Source organism: Euprymna scolopes, chromosome 3 (assembly GCF_053919585.1).
Source record: "Euprymna scolopes isolate OS-2025 chromosome 3, ASM5391958v1, whole genome shotgun sequence".
NCBI classification, from domain to species: domain Eukaryota; kingdom Metazoa; phylum Mollusca; class Cephalopoda; order Sepiida; family Sepiolidae; genus Euprymna; species Euprymna scolopes.
In genome coordinates, this window is record NC_136484.1 from 24957206 (window position 1) to 24983528 (window position 26323).

A 26323-nucleotide genomic window follows, 5' to 3' on the forward strand; every position below is an offset into this window, starting at 1 on the left:
AGGAATTAGATAATAAACAAGTAACCAAGATTCAGTGTTTTTAAAAGAACACTAGATCATCAATCTAAATGGTTTGTTTAGTATATTTTAAAATTTTATATCTTTTTAAAATTTAAACTCACATAACACATTCAGCGTATAAAAATAAAACTGGAAAATTGCATGGAAAACAAAGAAATGCAAAAAAAATGAAGAAACGCCATTTTGTTTTGTAACAAAAGATGTTTTTTTTTATATACAAATGATTGATGATTTGTAAACCGCCTTCTTTATTATTCACTTGCTTTCTTTTTCTTCAGCGCTAACAAAAGATCCCGTAGGGTCGGCTTCTTTCCTTCGGCGGGTGCACTAAAAAAAAAATTAAAAAAAACAAAAAAAAAGAATTAGTACAAAAGTCAAATAAAATTTAACAAGTAATGCCTCCTATATTTTTTTTTATTCCACCCGAATGAATCAGAGAGTTGCTCTGAGGAGTGAACTTATGCATTCATAACCTGAAAGTGTCATCTCTCTGTTACAGATATTGACGGTATGAGACACTAAGAAAGCAACCCCTGTTGTGGAAGTGTGTCAGAAGCAGAGATGTGTTATTGAATTCCTGACAAAAGTGCACCGAGAATGGTGGTAACTATGTAGAAAAATAAATTCTGAAGCACAAACGGTCGGCAGTTTTAATGGCACCACTTTTTTCTTTATAGCTCTTCAATTTTTTTAGTAATATATATATATATGTGTGTGTGTGTGGTGTGTGTATAAGGTTTACTTTGGGAACAATTCTTGTATGACAAAGCAGTCTCTGGACGCCCGTACAGAGCCATCGTTCATCACAGACAAAAATGCATTGAGAATGGTGATGACTATGTAGAAAAATAAATTTTGGTGCACAAACAGTCGTTCATTTTAATGGCACCACTTCCGTCTTCATAGCTCTTCAACTTTTTTTAGTTTTAAAGAAAAAAAGGGGGGGGGGCTTTACTTTTGGAATGACCCTTCTTTGAATACAAATATATTCTCAGTAAATTTTATAAAAGATATAACAACGCAAAAGAAAATCTTTTTGTTGGGATGTCCCCCTATAAATCTAACCCTTAATAACATTAGATGCTAATGTCTCGATGACAACATACCTTGTCTGAAATGAAGAAAAAAATAACATAACAGATCAATTTCATCTTATTTTAATGTCACAGTCATATCTGTTGATATTGATATTTGTTATATATATATATTAAAAAAAAATAAATCTATTCATCACATTGTATTATATAATGAATCAACAGCAGTTATATTCAATATGGAGAAAAGCCATTACTATAAATGAACTTGAAGAAAGTTGGAAAGCATATCGGCCGAAACGTAGTGGAAATACTGAACGAGGACAATAGTCTGAAAAGACTTCAATGAAAATAACTGACAAAGCATTCATGGTTATTAAAGAAAGTAATATTTAGTTGGAAATTCTATAAACAAACAAACAAAAACTATACTCTTTCATATGCTTTAAAATACATAAAGAAAAACTGACAAAATATGAATTCTTTTTTAATCAATAAAAAAAGTTGTCATTTTTCTCATGAATTTAAAACTGTTTAAAAGCAACTTAACTCTTTCCAAGATAATGCCAAAGTATAATACCAAATTTTACTAATAGTTTGAGATAAAACCATTGGTTCATGTCTCCCCCCCCCCAAGAGTTTTAATGTGTAAATATTTACAATAGATCTGCAGGGATTTAAAATTGGCTCTACAGATTTCAAAGTCTGCAACAGTATACAGCAACCAACTAAGTGATACTTCATATGTTTTTAGAAGATCAAAAAATATGTCTGATAAAAAATAAAAAGCATCAAAAGAGATGAAACATAAAACAAGTAAATAATCCAGGGCTCTATGGACAAATGTATCTTAAGTTGATCTTTGACAACTAAATATTTTCGTTTACTAGTCAAATAGAAAAGCCAAACCCACATGATTTTTAGAATATGACATCTTCGTTCTGAGACGAGTATGTACATCATTATTTTATAAGTGTGATTCTAAATATACAACAAATTTTATGTTGATACTTGAAAGTATAATCATTATAATTTCTTCCGATGTTTTTTTTTCAACAGCCTTCATTTAAAAAAAAGAGTATATTGTTCTATTAAACTTTTGTTTGAATAATTTAATTTTGTTCGTTTTATCAAAAAGGAAAAAAGTTGAAAAGATATTTTTCACTCAGTGAGCTTTGAAAGATTGTCAGTGAAAGAAATACAATCGCCGAAAGATAAGCGTTCCATTGTTTTTAGTCGCCATTTTGAAAAATCATTCACAAATGCGACTGTTTCACTCGTAATGTAGAGCCCTGTAATCATATCAAGTAGATCATTTTTTTCTTCTTTTAAAACAAGTAAAAAGAATAAAATATATACGGCATTATCACGTTAACACCGGTTCCGGTTAGATCACCAAAATTATTAAACAACGTTGAGCCTGGTGACCATTTCGTGATAACAGTAACATTTCGTAATTTCGTAATAATTTGTATGTGCTCTGAGACCTAGGCACCACCAGGCTATTCTTGCTCAAGACATGTTGCATGAAATAATGATGAACCCCATGACCCCGGAGGTTTAAGAGACTCATTCCTTTATCATCCAAAAAAGGATAGAAGCAAGTGGGAATATAAGAAATAATTAATTTAGATCTCCTCCCCTTCTCATTTTTATGGAGTCAGTAGGAGTTTTAGTGTATAAATATTCACAAATGATCTGTTGGGATTTGAAACTGGCTCTGCCGATTTCAAAGTCTATGACAGGATATAACACTCTTCCCTAGAACTAAGAAATGATAAAAGAGATGCTTAGAAGAAATAATTACTTCACCCCCCCCTTCTACTACTACTACTACTACTACTACTACTACTACTAATAGAATAAGAATAAGTATGATGGCAAAAGTTGTTGTGGATAATGGAATGCGTGTGGGTGTTTATAACAAATAGAGTTTGTAATATATCAATTAACCCTCTCTTTTCCAGATTGCTTACCCAAAGGTGAATGCATGTTAGATGATATAAGAGCCGTGTTACAGATAGAAAAGTCATGTCGAATTAATTAAATAATCTACTTTAGGAAATTCAGTCTTTTGTGGATTGCTAATGCAAAATGGTTTGGAGGAAGTTGGTTGGTTGTTGGGTTTCATGGCAAGTCAGTATCTATTATTTCCTGCTGGAGCTATGTAAGAAAATATACTCCCACTTTTGAAGCATTGCATATATTTGAATTGCATTTAAAACATTGAAAGCCAATCAAAGCAATTTGGTCTTATTACTTATTTTAAAGCATGATTTTTTTTTAGGTAAGACATTTTTATTAGAAGTAATAGACATTTATTTTTAGTTTTTAGTCACACACACACAGGTGAAAAAAAAAAATTAAATAACAATGAAATAAAGAAAAAAAAACATTTTTTATTCTTTAAAATGTACAAAGAATGCTATTTTATTTTAATTAGGTCAAAATTCATTTATATCTATTTAGGCATTTTTTTTTTTAATTTTAAAATACCCTTATAAATTTGATTTTGGTCCGCAAAATTGCCTAATTTAAACCCCTACGATTTTTCTTGTGGTGATATTTAAAGTCAAAATATTCAGCCACCGGCCTCAATCTCTTGAAGAATTAAAACAGGCCATTCTTTCCGAAATTGCTGCTATTCCACCCGAAATGATCTATCGAATTATTGAAAACGTTCATGAACGTCTACAATCGTGTGTTAGCAATGATGGCAAACATTCGGCAAACTTAATATTTAAGATTGTGTGAAATAAAATGGCATTCTACATATATTTAAGAAATATTTTCTTTGTTATTTTAATTTTTTATTTTACCTACAAATGTGTAAGATCATTTAGGTCACCCTGTATATGAGGGTATATATATATATCATTTATCAATTCTCATGAAGGAACAATATATTCAATAACCAATTGGATAGGAAAGAATGTTAGAAGAGATGCCAGTGAAGAAGAAAAACAAGTCATTTAATGTGCAAAGAGATGCTGTACATGAAATATTATGACAGCAAAGAGGGTAATATTAAGTTATGTAATTAGTGATGGAATGTTAAGTTTTAATAACCTCAAAGAAAAAAAAAAAAAAAAATGTCCCTTTCTCTATATAAATACAGATGTTTCATACCTACTGTAGGTAAATTCCCAAAGTGTGAGTAGTGTTAAGTATTTTTTTTTTTAAATTGTCATTGTATGCAGATAAATAATTAGGATTATGTATTAATTGTTGATCGGAGTTAAAGTAGTACCGCAAAAATATCAAATGCATTTTTTGTCATGCCAAAGTTACAAAAAATTAATATGTGCAATGACATAAATGTAATGTAAACAAACATCTTGCTGCTAAATTCCTCAATTAGGATGCCCTCTATAAATTTGTTCCTGCAATCACAGTAGTTCTTGATATTTTAGTGTCAATGTGCTTTGTTAGGGGTGAATAAAAGTTGCTTTTTTATACTAAAAAAATAAATAAAAAGGGTTTTTTTTTTTAGTTAAATAATAAAGTTTCGAATGAATAAATACGTATACATAAAAGATGTAAATCCGAAAAGTCAGACATTTTTTTTTTTAAATCTGTCAATGGTAAAATCAAAGTAGACAAGAAGAAAAGCATGGCAGATACATTTAAATCCTTATGTCAAGAAATTTTAACCAATTTAAACAAAATCTTAAAGATTTATTCTTATATTTAAACACAGTAAACAGTAAGTTCAGATTTTCTACATAAATTATTTCTATTTTGTTGTTTATATATATATAAGTGAACGTGTGTGTGTGTGTGTGTGTGTGTGTGTGTACATTTCCCTACGCAATAACTCTGTCAATTTTTAGTCTACAGACTCGAAATTTGATATACAGGGTACTGAGATTTGAGAAAATCGATGTGATTGGTTTTTAGCCAGAAATTTGGCAATTAAGGGGTCAAAGTTCAATGATTTGACCTTTGAGAACTCTACCAAACTCCTCCGACAATTTTGGGTCTACGCACTTGAAATTTTAGATATAGGTTCCTTGGACATGGATCTAACTTAATAACTTGATTTGAGCCTAAAACAATAAATTTTAAGGGGTCATAATAGGGGTCAAAGTTAAAAAAAAAAAAAAATTGACCTCTGCGGTCTCTTCCAAATTACTCAGACAATTTCTGGTCTAAATATTTGAAATTTTACATAAAGGGTATTCAGAGATAGGGCAAGCTTTTTCATCAGTTTGGGTCAAAAATTTTTAGTTATTAATATATAAATAAATGTATGTATGGGTGTCTGTTTGCATGTCTGCCTTAAACTTTCAATAGAGGCGACGGATTTTACCAAGATCAGTATCGTTTTAAAGTTCAACCTTTCATACGACAAATATCGAAAAATTGGCTAAAAACATTAATATCTTCCCCTTCAACTAGGCACTTTTCTACAGGGGGGAGTCACTTTTTTAGCCAATATTTTTTAAAGCTATCCTCTCCTTTAGATTGTCTAACCTTAATTTTAAAAAATGTCGCTTCCGGTTTGGCGGTGGTCATAACACCATAAACGTTAGGTTTTACCCCGTTCTTTTCCTCCTTTGCGGTACGGGTTCGAGCCTGCCTTCCTACTACCATTTTTTTTATTTTTGCTCAACAGACACATCCAAACACCCGGGCAACGCCAGGCTGAAATGCTAGTATATATATATATTTATATATTTTTTTTTTATTCCTTGTAGAATTTGATGCACTCCTTAAAACGCAAGGATCACAGATGATTAAAAATCCTCTCAACAACACTCAACAAACACACCTCAAATTTACACGATTGCTTTTCACATTCGTTCATGGCAATTATCATTACAAGTAAGAAAACAAAAAAAAAATAATCAAAATTACAAATGTTTTTAACATGACTTCATAAATTTCTCTCCAGATACAAATACATACATACACATGGAGACAACCTCAATAACTACTAGACACTGTCCTCAAATGTGTAAGGTCTCTCTGTATACAGATTTGTCAGGACAATCTGGCATGAAGATACTTTCATCTATAAGTAAAATTTGACTAAATATTCAAAATAACATTCGAAGCCCAAATAAAATCCCCTCAGTATGACTATCATACACTGGTTTATACAAGGATTGGTGTACTTTCTCTAAGTGATGTTGCCTATAGTAACAACACAGAGTTGGATACTCCACCAGACTAGAGGAATTCTTGTCCTGGGATCCAGTAAGACCAAGAGAAAAATATGCTATAACGTAGTTAACTTGTCAATAAGTAAGAGGGAAATTAATATTATTAACCTCTTTACTAACCCAACATTTGATGGATAAAAAGAAAACTAATGGAATATTCGAATATCTTTGCATCTCATATAGAGATCAAGTGCCCTTGATTTTTTAGAATTCCGATCGAAATAAAATGAAACAAAAAGAAAACATACACCATCCAATATGACTACAGAATTCTTACAGCCACATTCCTAGAAAACAGAGCTATTAAATCTGACTCCATTTATGTTTGCTTACGGAAATGCTGTGTGCAAAGGTCAAGGTAAAACTGATGTCGACCAAAAGCTGTCCCTCTTGTTTCATCGTCGGCTAGGGTCTTTATACCTTACTTGGTCTAATGGATCTGCCAACTGACTACCTCATTCATACAATTTACCCTCATTTTATTATTTTCTTTGGAGATATGTAAAGTCCCATGTCTATGTTGATAAACCAGACACAATAGACCACTTGGAAGACAACATTCAACACATTATTGCCGAAATATAGCCTAATTTAATGCACAGAGTGTGTGAAAATTGGATCTCTAAATTACGCAATATAAATGCAAACCGCATGGCCATATGTCCGAAATGCTTGGGATTGAATGATGATCAATGAATGTTTCGCACCATCATATTTTTATTGTCATCGAAATCGGTGAAATCGACCATTTTTCAATCAAATCGATTGATTGTCTGTTCTAGTTGGGGACCCATCATGGCGCACCGGGAGAAAGCTTCACATGCCTCCCCACAGTGCTTTAGTCCACAATACATCATAGTCTATATTGCACTGTAGAGAACCTACTGTTGATTTTATAAAATTATTTTTATATATAACGTGCCCATCATATCAAAGAACCTGTTGTTGATTTATATGCCTAGCCTTTCCGTTTACGCAGTGATAATAGATTGAATTTAAGTTTAAAATGAAAAAGTCAAGTATCATATTTCATCGTGCTTTAAGCAGAAGCATTTATTTATTTATACATAAGCATCACCACTTATCAAGGCCCAGAGACCAATCGAGGATACGGGTTAAAGAGTGTACAGTAGTAAAATTGGACAATATAGTAATCGTTAGTAATGGAAATTCGGTAAATTTGTTAACTCATCAAGAACTTGTTTGCATTGAAGACAACCATACTGTAGTCAGCTGGAAAGAAGGAAAATGGAAGACAGTTCCACAGGCGTGCAGTTCTAAGAAAGAAGCTTTGTTCATGGAATCTATGTTTAAGTTTAGGCACAGATAAAGAGTGGGGGGAATTATTGATAGTGTTTTCAACTAGACGAGTGTTTCTTGTGAAAGTTTGGCATGGGGAGGGGGGCATAGATTGGAGTTCAGTCGAGCACTTGTCATAAAAATAATTATAAAGCAGAGACAAACTCGCAACATCTCTTCTGTGAGAAAGAGATTGCAAGGAAGAGAAAAGGACATCCTCTACGAGGCTACAAAGTCTATTTTAAACTCTATCAAGGCTGGATAAGTCCTTTCTAGCAGCTCCTGCCCAGATGTGGCAACAATGGCAACAATACTCCATCCTTGGACGTACCTGCTGTTGATTTTAGATGTTGGGCCCTTCTGCTTGTGTGGTAATAAAATTTATCAACTACACTTGTGATGTTAGGCTGTATAAGGTGTTAACTTTGGTCAAAATTGCCTGTTCCGTCTTTCCATCGGATTTTTTTTATTATTGACACTTTATCAAAGACATTCCGATACAAAACCTATCTAAGAACACTGTCAGATACATGAACTACATTTGTGTGAAATTTCATAAAAATTGGCCACACACGCAAAGTTCCTTTTATATAATGTATGTGTGTGTGTGTGTGTGTGTGTGTATATATATATATACAAAAGAAGGTAAAATTTTGCAAATTAGAATTTATAATATTTATTATTTAAAATAAGGGATACAAATTAAAAATGGTTATTTCCTTATTCCATGGAGTTTCAAACAATGGTTTTTAGTTTTTATCCTCAAAAGAAAAACAGTTAGCAAAATAACATTTATAAATACTTTTGCTGGTTAGAACATAGTTTGAAAACTTCAGAGTATGTGAGAGGTGAAGTTATATATATATATATAGTTTTGAAGATAATATATATATATATATATATATATATATATATATATATATATATATATATACAGAGAGAGAGAGAGAGAGAGGGGGAGGGGGAGAGAGTAGAGGTGAGAATTATCAAACATAAATGGAATTTAGCAAATACACAAAATAAAAAAGTCTGTATTCTACAAATTCTAGTGGTTTACCTCCTGCATGTATTTTGAGAAAGCAGAGAAGTTTAAAAAAAACAAAAAAAAAAAAACAGGGTTTTTTTTTAAGACAGATGGAAAAGGTTACAATTTATCAGATGGAGATTTACCAGCTCAGAAGCATCATCTCCATCATCGTCATTAGCGCAATGATTATGGGATTGGTATTCCTAATGAATTACGGCAGGGCAATTAAGTGCTTTAAACTTTCAAATATGCAAAACGGAACCTAGCAATGGCAGCTACAACACGGAAGAGTACCAGAGGAGTGGTGTCATTAAAGATAATGGTATTTAATAATTGTTTGCAAATAAATTCTGAAAGAAACAGAATCATCGATTGGAAAGGTTGAGATTAAAAGGTTTTGTTTTTTTAAATTTCTTTTTAACAGAGAATTCAGTGTGAAATAATCTACAAGAATTGAATTATTTAATAGTATACACTAGCTGATTTAATCATCTTTGCAAGGCTATAGGTGTTAATCTTATTTGTCTTGATTAACTCCCTTACAATTAATCTGAAAAAAAAAGTCGTGTGTGTGTGCTCGTCCAGCTAAAAGTTAAAAACTACACAAAAACTCACTAATGGATCTAATTTTTTTTTTTTTTTTTTTTTTTTTTTTGGCATTGCTTCACAAAAAGAAAAAATAGGCACATTTGTCTTATATCCATGGGGGGGGCAGTCAGAACATAATTAGTAATGAGCATAGGAAGAGGGGGGATATTTACAATGACTACTGTTATCATTTAGTAATTAGGAGCGAAATTGATAAGCACTAAATCCTTGTGGATTATTTAGCATTTCTTCAGTCTATTATCTTCAACATCATTTCTCTTCAGATCATTGTGAGAGCGAAGGAAACAAGAAAGACAGCATTGTCCAGGAGCAATGATAATCATAATACAGTATTATATTTGTTAAAAATACTATATGTTAACCCAAAAGGGTTCAATAACTTAGATAACGCAGGTCTGTTTAAACACTGTATTGCCCAGGAGCAATAACTTCAATTTATTTAGTTATAATGTTGCATACCAGACAAACTCAGTGTTGTTCAGGAATAAAAAATACAGTATTTCATTTGGTAAGTGATACATGTTTAATCTGAAAGTGCTCAATATTCTAGATATAGCAGGTGTGTTTAATAATACAGTATTATACTTGATACAGTGTATATGCTTAATACAAAAGTGTCTCTGTCTAGGGTAGACAGAGAAGTTGCATGAAATAATACAGTAATACACTTGGTAAGTGGGATATGTTTAATCTGAAAGTGCTCAATATTCTAGATAGAGCAGGTGTTTGTAATAATGTAGCATTATACTTTGTAAGTAGTATATGATGAACTCGAAAGTGCTCAATACCCTAATTATTTAGCATTCAAGAAACACAAGAGAGAGGGGGATAATGCAATATTTGGCATTGTCTGGAAATAACTTAAAAACCTTTTATTATAATGTTGCAAAGATAAAGGGAAAGGGGAGAAACACGAGATTGCCAAGGAATACAATTTTAAAAAAACATGAGTTTCATTATGATGTTAAGGAGAGGACAGAAGAAACTCGACATTGCCCAGGAATACATTAAAACAGACTTTTAACTCTTCCCTTTTGTTGTTTATAACCACAGGCGACCATGTTGCGAAAAAAAAAGTGAATGTTATCGTTCAATCAGAATTCTTCGAAGTTGTTTCGTCTTGGTAAAAGAATATGTAGACAAAGATCTCTATCCCTGGAATCTGTGACAACCACACCAGTAACAATTTTCCGGTAATGAATTTGATGGGATAAAGATCACAAAGGGAATCACAGAATTGCATTTGTTTGTTTGTCTCTAAGCTCCCTCCCTTATTTGGATAAGGTGTTTAATCCAACCATAGGGATTGGCTACACAACTTTCCCAGCTTCGGTTAAGTGCAATAAGTCACATAAACAAGTCCTAATAAACCGATTATGATAGCAACTGCAATCAACAGGGAAGGGTGACCTGCTAAAGAGAATGTGTAGATTCCAGAAAAATAATTACTTACATCTAATTTGGATAGATACTTATCTAAAACAGCACAAACATGCACCAATTCATATAAATATAAATATATGAGAAATAATAGCTTTTTGGCTGAGTATTAAACTAGAAGCCACAAAACAAAGTTCAAGTTCAAATGAACATAATTAAGTGTTTTTATTCATTCATCCAATATAAAAAAAAAATTATTTTTATTTTAAATGTACAATTTTATTTACAACTAGCAGGCTACCCAGAGTTGCCAGGTCGTAAAATATACATAAATATTATATTTTACTTAATACAGAAACTGAGACATGTGCATGCGAGTATTATGTATTTTTTTCTAAACAGTTCACTTCTTGTAAGTAAAAAAAAAAAAAAAAAAAAAAAAATACTCTAGCTGAGATCAAAACCAGGACCTAAAGACAGCAAGTCCAGTACAATAACCCTTGTACCAGCTGGACATGACTTTTAAAGAGTGTTTTCAAACCAACTCACGCTCAACCTAAAGTAGTTGTCATATTTCACGATCACGCATGCGCAGTTGTTAAACAGTTGAAAACAGATAAAAATCTGGTGGCCAATTTTTACCCCTTAGCAGCCCTTTTTTCCGGATGAAAACCGATAAAAAAGTTTTCCACATATCTGAACGCTTTATATACCAAATTTCAAATCTGTAGATCAAAAATTTGTTGAGTATATAGGTTGAGAAGTGTCATCACACACACGCATTCTCACTTTTATAGATATACAGATAAGAAAACAAAAACTACATGTTGCCCTTTTATTTTCAACTCCATAAACTTATTTCAAGTGTCAAACTCTAATTTTCTTTTAATTACGCAGTGCCATTTTCAATTGTTTTGAGGAGATATCTTTCTTTAACTATCATTTCTTAGATTCTTTTTTTTTTTTTTTTTACATGGGGGGCAGCACTTATCAAGGCCCGAAGGCCACTCAGGGATAAGGGTTATTGCATGTACAGTAATCAATGAGAGAGTATTGTAGTAATCATTAGTATTGGGGGGAGTGATAGTGTCTTACTTAAGGGGGCGGTTTATCAGGAGTTTGTTTATGTTGGACTTGAAGACGCCCAAGTTGTAGTCAGGTGGGAAACAGGCAAGCAGCAGAGAGTTCCACTGGCGTGCAGTTCTAAGAAAGAAGCTTTGCTCATGGAATCTACGTTTGGATTTAGGCACAGATAAAAAGTGGGGGAAATTATTGACAGTAGTTTCAGCCAGATGGGTGTTTCTCGTGAAAGATTGGCGAGGGGGGACGGGGGATTGGAGCTCAGACGAGCACCTGCCATGGAAATAACGATAAAACAAAGACAGGCTTGCAGCATCTCTTCTGCGGGAGAGAGGTTGCAGGGAAGAGAAAAGGGCATCCCCCACTAAACCACAAAGTCTATTTTGTACTCTGTCAAGGCAGGATAGGCTGTTTTTAGCAGCTCCTGCCCAGATGTGGCAGCAGTACTCCATCCTTGGACGTACTTGGCTTTTATACAGATAGAGAATTGCATTAGTTTTTTTTTAAATTTCTGAAATAAATGTTTTTCCTTCCTTGAAGCAATTTTTTTTTAACATTTTACCCACTTATGTGTCTATTTATCTGCCTATGGCGATTTGTGTGATGGCAACATTGGTTATATACCCAATGAAACATGTGTAATGCTTATGAAAAAAAAATTGTCTATATTTAAATATAGGCAATAATAAATAAGTATAAAAAAAAATAAAAATCATCATTGTATATTAACGTTTTTATGGTAACTGAAATGCAATATATAGTATATATGCTCTGAAGGCAATAATACACCTTCATTGAGTTTATTATTTGTGACAATTTTGATTATTTTATAAGGAATATATATGTTTAAAAATATACATTTTATATTCACTCAGCGTGTGTGTGTGTGTGTATATATATATATATATATATATATATATATATATATACTAGCATTTCAGCCCGGTGTTGCCCAGGTGTTTGGAGGTGTATATTGAGTAAAAAAAGAAAAAGCGGTCAATTTTCTTAACTTTGACCCCTTAACATTTACTGTTCTGAGCTCAAATCAAATTATTAAGTTAGATCCATGTCCAAGGAACCTATATCTACAATTTCAAGCATTTAGACCCAAAATTGGCACAGGAGTTTGGTAGAGTTCTGAAAGGTCAAATCATTGAACTTTGACCCCTTAACAGCCAAATCTTTGGCCGAAAACGGATTACAAAGATTTTCCCAAATCTCAGGACCCTGTATATCAAATTTCGAGTCTGTAGACTTTAAATTGACAGAGTTATTGTGTAGGAAAATGTACACAGACACACACAGACACGTTCACTTTTATATATATATATATATATATATATATATATATATATATATATATATATATATATATTAGTGTTGGGACGATTCCTAATTTTTATATGATTCCGATTCCGATTCCAGGAAAATATTGATTAACGATTCCGATACCAAGTACGATTCCGATTCCGATTCCTAGGGAATTATTGTTTTGAAATATACCAGGTAGTTTTATACTTATGTTCGGTAGTTCCCAAATATGTTCCCTAACTTTGGAAGAGATATTTTATGTCTACACCGTCGTGTTTTGGATTAAATAAAATTATTATACAGCAAACTAAACGGAAAAATTAGCAAAATTTATTTTAGAGAAAATTTATTTTACTTAATTGGAATACAGAAAAAAAAAACTCAAAGAAAATAGAATTTATCCTTCAGAGAAAAAACAAATAAAATAGAATTTATATAACAGAACAAAAACAAGAAAATTAGAGAATAAATACACACGATTCATTATTTTGGTCCTCATAATTAACAGATTTAATGAATTAAATAAAAAAAATATAGCGGAAGAGAAAGAAAATATATACTAATTAAATATAAAAAAGATAAATATTTAATTTAATAATTTATAAATGAACGTGCGTAATGAAAAAAAAAAAACAATATACCACGTGACATGGCGCCGTAGATACAAAATAACCGGGTTTGTATTACTGTATACATAGATTCGAAAAAGTTGTCAAAAAACAAATATATAACAAACAAATATTATCAAAGGCAAGATAAGTTACTTTTCTACCAAACTGGATACATTTTTTTGTTTTTATTCAATGTAACATGTTTATTCAGCTCGAAAAACATAGTGTTTACCGATGTATTGGAAAATTCAAAATGGCGCCCGACACTCTCTTTAACATGGTAAGTTCGGGAAAAGGTGTTATAAATAATAAACTAGACAAAATACTATTTTAAAAAAAAACACCGAATATATATCAAAATATGTCACGGTAACATACATTGAGCGAGTTTCTAGCAGTATTTTGTATAGTTTTTTATTTATAACATCTTTTCCCAAACTTACCGTGTTAAAGAGAGTGTCGGGCGCCATTTTGAATTTTCCAATACATCGGTAAACACTGTATGCTTTTCGAGCTGAATAAACATGTTACATTGAATAAAAACCCGAAAAATATATCCAGTTAGGTAGAAAAATAACTTATCTTGCCTTTGATAACATTTATTTGTTATATATTTGTTTTTTGACAACTTTTTCGAATCTATGTGTACAGTAATACAAACCCAACTATAAGTCCTTAGTAAAATTCTATTTATAAATACTTTTTAAAATGAAATTATTTAATTAATCGTAAATGACATAAAAATTAACTGATTACAAAACCTTTTAAAAATATATATATTAATTTCTTTTTCGTTCGGCAAAGAACTGCACAAAACACTTTTAATTTTCAATTTAAAATTCTAGAAAAAAGATTATATTATTCTGCATTTAATATAATCAAATTCAGGGTTTTATCTTTATGGAGAAAAAAAAAATAATGGATTTTATTTCAATGAAATTAAAAAAAAAAAAAACTTGACTGAATTGAATTAATTACCCTTAAATTAACGAAGGGGTTATTTAATAACTTTAGGTTTGGAAGAGATAGGTATGGGGTCGATTTTTTTGAAACTTCAAAAGAAACCGACTACTGTCAAAACTTTGCGAAATAATACGTGATCAATTTCATTTTAGAGATATTTCTTTCGAAAGCCTTCTTTTAAAAAAAGAGAAAAAAAGTATATTGTTCTATTAAACCTTTTACTGTTTAAATAATTTGACTTTGCTCGTTTTATTTTAAGAAAATATAAGTTGAAAAAGCATTTTCATTCAGTATTAGAAGATTTGTCAGTAAAAAAAAAACAATCGCTAAAAAGATAAGCGTTTTTTTTTATTTTTACTCGCAATGTAGAGCCCTGCATACTTCTTTTCAAGTTAACTCTTTTGTAGTTTTGATTACAATAGATCTGAATGAATGAACCTTGTAAGGGAGGGGCACTAAGCATTGCCCTGTTAATAATGAATTTCTTTGGTTTCTTTTTATTTCTCTCTTGCGGTTAGAAATATCAGGATTTTTTTTTCTTTTTTTCAACATCAGACTAAAAGAATCGTAATGAAGGAATCGGAAAATTAAGGTATTTTTTAACGATACGATTCCGATACCTCCCAAAATACACGATTCTTACGATTAACGATTCCGATTCATCGTCCCACCACTAATATATATATATATATATATATATATATATATATATATATATATATATATACACATATATATATACATACTAACAGGGAGATCCGACATTGTCAAAGATTGAATGAGGATCAACAAATGTTCCATCCTTTCATACTTTTATTATTATTATTAAAATCATATATATTATTGAAATTTTTCAATCAAATGGACTTATTTCCTGCTTTAGTTTGGGAGATCCCCCACAGTGTACTGGGAGAAAGCTTCACATGCCTCCCTGCAGTGACTTGGTCCACAATATATTTTAGTCTACATTGCACTGTAGAGAATATTCTGTTGATTTTATAAAATTATCTTTAAATAATGGCTTGACTTAAAGTTCAAAATACAAAAGTAAAGTATGATGGTTCAATTGTGCTCTAGACATTAATTTCGAACACCCCCATCTTATCAAAAAGCCTACTGTTTGATTTTATGAAATTATTTTCACATAATTACTTGAATTAAAGTCATACGTACAAAAGTAAAATATCATGGATTAATTGTGCTCTAAAATGAAACATTCATTTCGAACTTGTCTTATAAAAGAATCTATAGTTGATTTTATATGCTGGGCCCTTCTGCTTGTGCGGTGATATAACTTCTCAAATGCATTTGTGATGTTATCTATATCTCTCTCTCTCTCTCTCTATATATATATATATATATATATATATATATATATATAAAAGCGAAAATGTGTGTATGTTTGTATGTGTGTCCGCTAAAAACTTTCGACAGACACAATGAAAATTCACAAACTCGGTATCATATTGAAGCCCCATCCTTCGCCCGAAAAATATTGAAAAATTGGCCAAAAACGTTCATTTTTTCATCCCGAAATCGACAATTTTCGACGGGGGGGGGGCAACAAAAACGGTCTTCTTGTGATGACGACCGGTTCTACGCATGCGTCGGATGACGTCATGACCTGATTTACTTTAAATAGTTGAAGTTGACTAAATTTCATGTACGTCGTGTAGGTTAGTTGGTTAGCGTGTTGGGTCATTATCTAAATGTTTTGGGTTCAAATCGTGGTGTGAGATGTCTTTTTTTTTTCGATTTTTTAAATTTAAATATTGAACCAGTGTTATTTAAGCCATTTTTCACGTAACTTTCGTTTTTCTGTTTTTTTCTTTTTTTACTTTGCTTATCCAACCCCGACACACACCCAAAAACACCCGGATACCCACCGATTTTTTAAATTTTAATATCGAAACAGGCTTATTTAAGCCATTTTTTGCGTGTTTGTTTTTCTGTTTTCTTTTTTCGATTTTTACATTTAACATCGTTCGTTTGCCTTACGTTATTTTTTTTTGTGTTTTTTTTCGATGTTTTGATTCCTCCCCTCGCTTAAGTTTTAACGTTCGTTTTTATGTTTTCTTTTTTTTACTTCGCTTATAACAAACAAACCTGGTCATTGACCTCATTTGCTGAATAGCTATTGCTTACGTCGTTGTTGTCGTCGACGACGTAACGCTCTACGACTTCTGTGCGGGCACCTGTCAATTTGGTTCTTACTTAAATAAATTCAAAAATCTTTCAGTAACTCATTCTGGTTGCCCAAACGGTTCATGTTTTTTTCAAATTTTATTTTCAAACTTCGCCTCAGGGCTCCGGGTTCGATCCTACCCCCCCCCCCCGGTTTCTTTTTTATTTAAGAGCACACACACCTCCAAACACCCGGGCAATGCCGGGTACCCCCGCTAGTGTTATATAAAAGTGTTAACTCTGGTTAAAATCAAACTTTCTTTTACAGGATTGTTTAAATTATCGATTTTCAATACTTATTAGAATTTTTCTGATACAAAACCTACGTAAGAACATTCTTAGACACATCAAGTACCTTCGTTTTGTTACAAATTTAAAAAAAAAAAAAATCACCCCAGCCGTTTTGGAATCCATAGGGAACAAACACACACACACACAGATAAAGTTCCTCTTATATATATATATATATATATATATATATATATATATATATACTAGCCTGAGTGCCTGGCGTTGGTAGTAGGCAGGCAGGCTCAAACCCGTTCAGCGAATGAGGAAAAAAATGTGGAAAAAAAAAAAAAAAAAAACGTGACGTCTTTGCTGTTGCGCCCATCGCCAAACTGGAAGTGACGAAGGTTTAAATTAAGGCTAATCAATCAAAAAGAGGGGATGACTTTTGAAAATATCGGCGACAGAAGCGACCCCTCCTTATAGAAAAGTGCCCAGTTGAGGGTGAAGGAATTAATGTTTTTAGCCAATTTTCCAATATTTGTTGTCTGAAGGGTCGCGCTTCAAAACAATACCGATCTTGTGAAAATCCGTGCCTCTGTCGAAAGTTTTAGGACGACATACAAACATGCATACATACATTTAAACAGACAGGTGAGATTTATATTATATTATATATATATATATATATATATATATATATATATATATATAGAGAGAGAGAGAGAGAGAGAGAGAGAGAGAGAGAGCGATCTCATATTTCGGTTAACATCCATTGTACATGCGTGCATGGCTACCAAACTAACCTATCTTTTTCAATGTTTTCTTTAGTTCTCTTTTCCTCGTATATTTTTATCACTTCTTCTGAACTGAACCTGCTACCTTAACTGTTCTACATTTAATAATCAGCCCAAAACCTCGCATTCATTTTTCTTTTTTCAATATGGCAATACCACTTAAGTCCTCTGTTCTGCACACTTATACTGTCCAGAATCAACTTCCCTCAGAGATCATCAAAATTAAACCTGCCTTTATGGCACACATCCATCGTATCATTCTCATATCATTTTTATCGATTCATGTTCTATGTCTACACACACACACACACACACATCAAGATACAAATTAAAATCCAGAGAATCTTTACTGCATTTATATAATAGTGCTTAATAATAAATACAATTATTTATATAATCGTTTCATTTGCATAAATTAATGGCTACACGTCATGACACGTTCAACTGGAGCTCTCATAAATCCGGCATGATTAGGCATTTTGCTTTAATGCGTCATGACATGTAGCCAGATATTTGTGTAAATAAAACCATTACATATACTGGCAGCAATTAATGAAGCTGTAATCTTTACAAACAAAGAAATAATTTTCATTTGACATTTTGGTAATTTGGTAAAAAAAACAACGAAAAGCTGATTGTCATGATGTTATTTGATATATTTAAATGCTGAGGAAATTTACTGTGTACGAACATCGTCACATTTTATCAATTAGGAAAAAAACAAAAGGGTTTTTTTATATTGTCTTTTCGATGCTCAAGTTAGGAGAATTTTAGTTTGCATTAAAATGAAAAATGAATTTCCCATTAAAAATTGGTTATCAAAGCAATCAATAAAAAGTTAAGACATCGATAGATCAATTAAAACAATGTTGTATTACTGAGTAATTTGAAATACAGTAGAACCCCAGGATACGACATTAACCCTTGGGCTGCGATAGTATTTTTATACACATTGTCTACGATGGGCGTGAATTTTTTCACATCACATAAAATCAAGTCCAGGGTCTTTAAAAAAGAATTTTTTTATCAAAAAACAATACAAACATTCAAACATAAGTTTCAAGCATGGATTTCATTCATTGATTAATGCAGGGCAAAAAAGAATTCCATAGTCTTGAAGATTTGTGTTCTTTTATAACGAGCTCTATTTCCTATCTTGGTTGTATTGAGCTTCTTTTTTTTGGGGGGGGGGATTACTATTTAAATATTAATATTTACTTTACGTTTACATAAGCTTTTGTCCTGTAAACTTAATTTTTATTTCTTGATTTTATATATATATATTAATGAAAGTAAAACCAAATTATAGTAGACTTATAGTACAGTATATGAATTTATTAGACACTGTTTAAAAAATAAATGCGTAATTGACTGAATTGTATTTTGAAAAGTAAAAATGAACCGAAAACCTCAACTCTGTGACTACTTCATAATAAAATGAGATCGACAAAGTTCAGGTTATTGTTAAGCTGACTTGTCAGGGTGACTGAACTACTCCCAGCCTAGGGAATGTTGGCAAATGTGTATTTCAACTTGCCGACATTCCTATTAGTTTGCACATGCACAAAACTAATCATAGCTTAAAGTAGTTGAATTGCATTATTTTCTTATCTATGTGTCAGGTTAGCTCAAACGGTAGGGAACATGGCTGGAGCGCTAAATGTTTTGGTTTCGATTCAAGTCATGTATTTTATCTAATTTTTTAAATCAGTACTATATATATATATATATATATATATATATATATATATTATTTTTTTACAAGGTGATCACCACTTATCAAGGCTCGGAAGCCACTCAGGGATAAGGGTTATTGCATGTACAGTACGTTAGTGTGGGGATTTAATAAAAGTGTCTACTTAAGGGGGCGATTCATCAGCACCACAAATAGCAGGGACGTGCCAAGGATGATGAAAACAAAGTTTCCTGCCACGGTTATGGTCTTTGGTTTCAAGTGAGAGCCACATCATGCTACCTTACCTCTTTGAAGTCGGCTTGAAAGTTAACACCAAAGTGGACTTGGATGTGCTGAAGCGTGTGAAGATCTCCTGGTGCAATCAGGTGGCCGCTGGCAGACCCTGAGTATGTCAGCAGGACTCAGTGCAGGTTCACAGTTCCAAAAAAACCCAGGCTTGGCTTAAGAAGGAGTACTACAACTTTGTACTCTTCTCTCACTTCCTCCCCCCCCCCCCCACCTGAACCTGCTGGACTACTACTTTGGTCATACATTGAGAACATCACCAACATGACCTCCCACAAGACCAAAGCCAGCCTAATCACTGCCATCTCCCAAGTATTCGCCGAGCTCCCACTGGCATTTGTGGAAAAGACATGTTCCCAGTTCCAGACCCGTATTGAGGCGATGATTAAAGCTGAAGGTAGCTAGATTGAATAAATGCCAGCTCTACTACATAATCAAGTTACTTGAATTGATTTTTCAATAAAAGTTTTAAAATAAAGCTGTAGTATTGTTTTCTTTAGGGTGACAAATTTATTGTTCCACCTTGTATAGGTATACAATTTTGCAGCTTAAAGTTCATTTTATTTGTTCATTCTTAAAGGAAATTTCTTCCCTTTATTGCATTTTTACATAAAAAGGAGAATGACTTTTTATCTAATTGTTTTATATATTAATTATTAGACTAAGTTTACGTTGTCTAATATGATACTGGTTGATATGTCAAAATGATACTTAATTGCAAAACATTCCTACAATAACTCATTCTTCCCACATTAGCAAAGTATTACACTCAAAGCATATAAAAAAATAAAATAAAATAAAATTTATACTAGTAGAGTAAGCAATAAAGATAGAATTGATTTTAAATTTTCATGTTTATTTTTCTCTTTCTTTGTGAGACTAAGGTCTGGTTTCGATGATAATCCCCTAAAGTTTAAAAAAAAAAGTGATAATGTACCTAGTTACCTCAAATACATATTCCATAATGCTAAGTTTAATAGTGCAGAATTTTACCAAACCCATATATATTACTGGCACTCAGAAATTTTAATAGAACTCAAAATTTGTATATATAATTATTATTAACAAATAAATATTTTTTTTTAAAGTTAGGAATGATATATATATATCAGTGTCTGTAAGAGAAAGAATGTCTGTCTAAACGCAGATTCCATGAATAAAGCTTTTTTCCCAGAACTGCCCGTCTTTGGAACACTGTTCCGCTGACCTAGTTCCCAGTTGAATACAACATGGTAGCTTTCAAATCCAATGTAAACAAGTTCCTGTTAAGCCGTCTTCATAAATATCACTACACTACCACCTTACATTCATTAACTTTTATCCTCGAGTGGCCTTTGGGTCTTGATAAGTGGTGACTCCCAAGTAAAAAAAAATAAATAAATAAAATAAAAGTATATAATTTTTTATTAAAAGAATAAACACGCATCTTACATGAAGGAAAAAAAATCCATGAAGAAATTTATAAGGCTATAAAACTAATGACTTTATGACTTTTCCCCCATAATAAAAGTGAAAATGGTATTAGTGTGTGTGTGTGAGAGGGTACACTTATGCACTAGGGTTGCTACAATGAATAAAATTACTGAGAAAAGCCTCTATAACACAGCTGAAAAAGTTGTATGTCACAAACGTTTAAAACAGATCGAAAGGGGAAAAAGCAATAAAAGGAGAGCAACAAGAAAGTAAAATGCCACAACAAGGTTAAAATTCTGTCAAGAAAGAAAAGAGAAGAGGAGAGTAAAGTATTGGATGTATGATCATAAGACCCAAGTGCAAAACACATAAACAAAAGGAAGAAAATTTTAACCTTAAAATATTAAATTATTCATAGTCAAGAATATTTTGGTTTTAATTTTGTAAAATGAAAAAATGTTGTACAATTTCTGCTAAAATAAAATAAAATAAAATAAAAAACATAATACCAAAAAAATACAGGGTGTCCAAAAAGTCACTGAGGAGCTTAGAACTTAAATAGATTTTTTATTTTTGATATGTTTCTGTAATTTTAACACAATCTGACTAAGACATTGCGAAAAATTCTATAAAAAAAAAAAATACAAATAATCTTTATTTATGAAAAATAATGTCTTTGCATATTTGTGCTCTTTCCAAAACATTATGACAGATTGTAGAATCTCTGGATTGCGATTTCACTCCCTTATTTCGTTCCTGATGCTTTCCTTCAATTCTTAGGTTTGAGGTCTGACGTTTCGAGGCCTGCCATTTCGCGGAATGAAATGAGTTAAATCAAAATCCAGAGATTCTGCAATCTGTCATAAATGTTTCGGAAAGAGTACAAATATGCAAAGCTGAAAATGGGTAACATTTAAAAGACATTGTTTTTCATAAATAAAGATTGTTTGAATTTTGAAATTAAAAAAAAACAACTTCTCAATGTCTTAGATTGTGTTTAAATTACATAAAGATATAATCAAAAATAAAGAATCTAAGTTCGAAACCCTTCAGTGACTTTTTGGACACTCTGTATATGGGTGTTATCAATATTTATAGTTATCTCATTTTTACAGAATCTGATGATCTTCGAGGTAATGACAGAATGTTCCAAGTGGAACCTCAAAAGCATGTAGCTTTATGCCAGACTTCAAGTATATCAGAATATGCAAGTAAGAAAAGTAGAATTCCAATGAAACGAGGGAACGGAAAACAAAACAATAAAAAGTAAAATACAAAATAGAATGGAACAATATATTTAATCAAAATTACGAAGAAGCCAAATAAGATTCAAACAACTATTAACGTATTTTCGGTTTGTTTTATGGCATTTCAACCATTTTGATTTATTTTTTTTTTATTACTATTTTATGTCAACAGGGTGCGTGCAGATTTTCAATGTCCATTTTCAAGGACTTTTCAAAGTTTTTCAAGGCATTCTCCAGGCAGGAAGGGGGGGGGTCACCATTGGAGAGTCCTGCTCGCACAAGGAAAGTATTATTTTAGAGAGGGGGGGTCACTTTTATTCATGGCGGGCCACCACTGCTCCACCTCCATCACCACCTTTATGCTCTTCCCCCCGCCCCCCCCCGAAAATAAATTATAAATGAGAATAAAAATAGAGGGAGATTTGAATGCCCCCCCCCGTCCCACCCCCGGAAAAAAAAATGCGAGAAAAAAAATTTCTGATAATCGAAAACTAGGTCGGCCAGACCGAAAAAATATAGTAACGTCCCCTTATCCTGAAACTACCCAATTTAGTTTTGTGATAAAAGGACGTAATTCTTGCATCCACGATACTATGCAATTTCAGAACAATGTATTTCGATTTTACTATTTTTAAAAATTTTTAATGGCATTTTTTTTATTAATAATTAAAAAAAAAATTTAATAGTATTTATTTGGATTTTATTTTTAATATTTCAGCACAAATTTTTACTGGACATAAAAAATACAATTTTCAAGGCCCTTTCAAGACATTTTCCATATTTTCAAGGATTTTTCAAGGTAATAATAGAAATAAGACCTTTCCAAGGTAAAAATTAAAATTCAAAGAATTTCAAGTCTGAGCGAACCCAATGCCTATTGGAAACAATAGATTGAACACAAGTTGTTATTTTTACGCATAGCTAGAGGAATGAAATTGTTTTTTTACTTCATATCTTTCTCAACAAAATACAAAATCAACTCTCTTTTGTACCTTGCAATTCCTTTTTTCACAAAAAAAGTCGCTGCTAGTTTCTCACTATCGTTATTTCTGTGGAATGTCCTCAATTCCAATCTCTGGTGCTTCCTCGTAAGACATTCACAACAAAAACTCGTTTTCTATCACAGCAAAAAAAAATTTTTTCCTTTCTCTTAAGTGTGCCAAGCAGCAAGCAGAATTTTCATGAACAGAGTTTCTTTGCAAGAGCTCCATCTATGGAACTCATTACAGTAGGACTACTTCCTTGCAGATTTCATACTCGTCAGTAAATATAAGGTGCCTTTAATAAGTTTTCAAACTTTTTTCGTATGGGCACATACACGAAACTTTGGTACCCTTCGAAGAAATCTCGGCTGCAATGCACTTGTTGTACCATTCCAACAACTTCTGGAAGGCCTCATGAAAGTCCTCTTGTGTGAGCGTATCAATCACCCTCATCACAGCCTCTTTCATCTCCTCAGTTGTCGCATAAGGTTTTCCTTGAGCTTAGATAATAACCAAAAGTCACAGGGAGCAAGGTCCAGACTATAGGGAGGGTGAAGAACTGTGTTGATGCCCATCTTGACACACTTCATGTAAATCTTTCGCATCTTCAATTCCTCACAAATAATTGTGTGCACAGTTGCCACACTGATATCAAACTGTGCACTTATTGTCTCTAAAGGCACACAACGGTCCTTATTCATGAAAATCTTTATTTGGCCAATTAACTCTGGTATTCTGACTTTCTTACTTCACCCACACCTCTTATCATCCCTCAAAGACTCTCTGCCTTCCTTGAATCTCTTAAGCCACTCAAAAACTGATGCTCGATTCAAGCAAGATTGTTCAAAAGCAGTCTGAAGCATTCCATACGTTTTTGTGGCATTTTTTCCAAGTTTAAAACAGAATTTCATTACATATCGTTCTTCTAAAGTGTCCTCATATCCAGACTGTATTTTTGGAATTCACCAGCTGTGACAATCAGGCTTTAGTAGGATGGATTCCAATTCCTACTGTAGCTGTTCATTTGAACCTGCAATCATAGACATAGGTCAGTCATCTCTCAGATGCATAGCAATAACATACCAAATTTTTAAGAGTCTACGACAAAAAGTCTGGAAACTTATTGAATGCACCAGGTACTTGCCACAAACCATTCCCATAAATAAGAAAACTTTTGATTCCATTCAACAATTTCAATCCTCTCATAATATTTTTGTCTTTCAACTGTCAATCAATCTCATTAAACGTTATCCTCGAATCCATTTAACCTTGATAAGTGATGACCTATTAGTTAAAAATTAATAAAAACATAGAATTAGCACATGTTAACACAGTAGATCTGATAGGATTTGAACTTGCTATGGTCAATTTCATAGTCTGCAATGGTATCCATTAGGTCACTCAAACACTCAACATATATTTGAAGCATAGGATTTAAATACATACACATCTACATAGGTGAATATACATTTATTAGATATATGTTCATATACATTTGAAGAGTGTTATACACACAAACAAAAAATCATATACATTTACATTAATGCATACATACATGCTAACATACATTATTCCTTCATATATACGCACATATACCACTCCTATTCATTTAATTAATTAGAAATTTAGAGTATAGAGAATAAAATAAAATAGTCTTTTTTTCCTCCAAAGGAATTGGGATTGGATGTTTTTTTTTTTTGTTTGTTTTTTTTTTTTTTAAATATAAAAGGAAGCAGATTGTCATTTCAATCATGGAAGGATTTTTATTTCTTACAAAGTTTCTAAAGTGGATTTTCAGCAAAGTCAACCATTTTCGTTATTTAAGTTTTTTTTCTTTTCTTTTTTTTTTTCTTTCATTTAAATAAAATGTTTGCAATTTTTTTTTTTTATCTTTTTATCTATGATTTCCTGTGATTTTTTGTTTTTATAATGTTTGTTGTTGTTTTTGTTGTTGTTGTTGTTGTTGTTACATTTCATTATTGAAATCAGTTATACCATGAAAGATCCAAACAAAGATTTTTGTTTTTAAATCTAACTTTAAGTGAACCTCCACAAAAAAAAAAAAAGATTGATAAATTACAACATAAACAGAACATTTAAATAAAATTGAAAACAATGACACTTGGATGATCACATTTAACGTGCAAATAACAATATCATAATAATATCCTTTTAGAGAGAGTTAAATGAGAAAATGACATTAAAATCACTAAATATCACAAGGTCATTCAAATAGAAGGCATAAATATCGGAAAATATTCGAAACAATATTACCTGCATTAGAAACTTGGATTAAAAAATGTTCATTCATCACAGATGGACGTTTAACTAAGATAACCTTTGCAATTTTAAATGTAAACAAATCACCCCCATCCATAAAAAACAACCTGTTTTGTTTGTTTGTTTTTTAATCACAAAAGATCAAGGAATTATCTCATTCATCTGAACTTTTAAACTTTATTTGGAAATTTGATTTTTCTTTAATATTTAATGAATTAGCAATTCTAAAACTGATTGTTTTTTGTTTTTTTTGTTTTGTTTTTTTTTTTTTTGGGGGGGGGGGGTCCAGATCATTTTAGTGGCCGTCATTTTGATTTGGTTTGGTTGTTTTGTTTTATGGCTTTATGAATCTTTCTGGTCAGTTAATGCCAAACTCACACATTTTGGTAAAAAAAAAGAATACGCTTCAAATTCTTCACATTTTAAAATATTTATGGATTAATTTTTATGGTATTTGCATGCGTTGTTATATGTATAGTTATTTTTATTATTTACATACATGAAATTTGTATTCTTTTTTTTTTTTTCCTTTTACATCGGTAAGTTCTCAGTAATCAAGAGGCCCCTTTCTGAGTCTAACAATTGATTTCTATATGAAATATATATCTGCATATCCAATAAAGACTCTCCTCAACCTCTCACAGTTGACTTCGTAAAGAAGTTAAGTACATTAATTTTCCTCTCTCGAATTGATAATTGATCATTTA

General features: G+C 31.8%; 1 protein-coding gene across 1 annotated transcript in view; it reads right to left on the reverse strand.

Moving 5' to 3' along the window:
* Nucleotides 1-202: 202 nt before the first annotated feature.
* Nucleotides 203-26323, reverse strand: part of LOC145253731 (exosome complex component RRP45-like) — a 285110-nt gene continuing 258989 nt past the window's right edge. The window contains exon 14 of the mRNA XM_080112961.1: nucleotides 203-348. Within this exon, the coding sequence (XP_079969087.1) occupies nucleotides 273-348 (76 nt within the window). The 3' untranslated portion in view covers nucleotides 203-272. The remainder of the gene's footprint in view (nucleotides 349-26323) is intronic.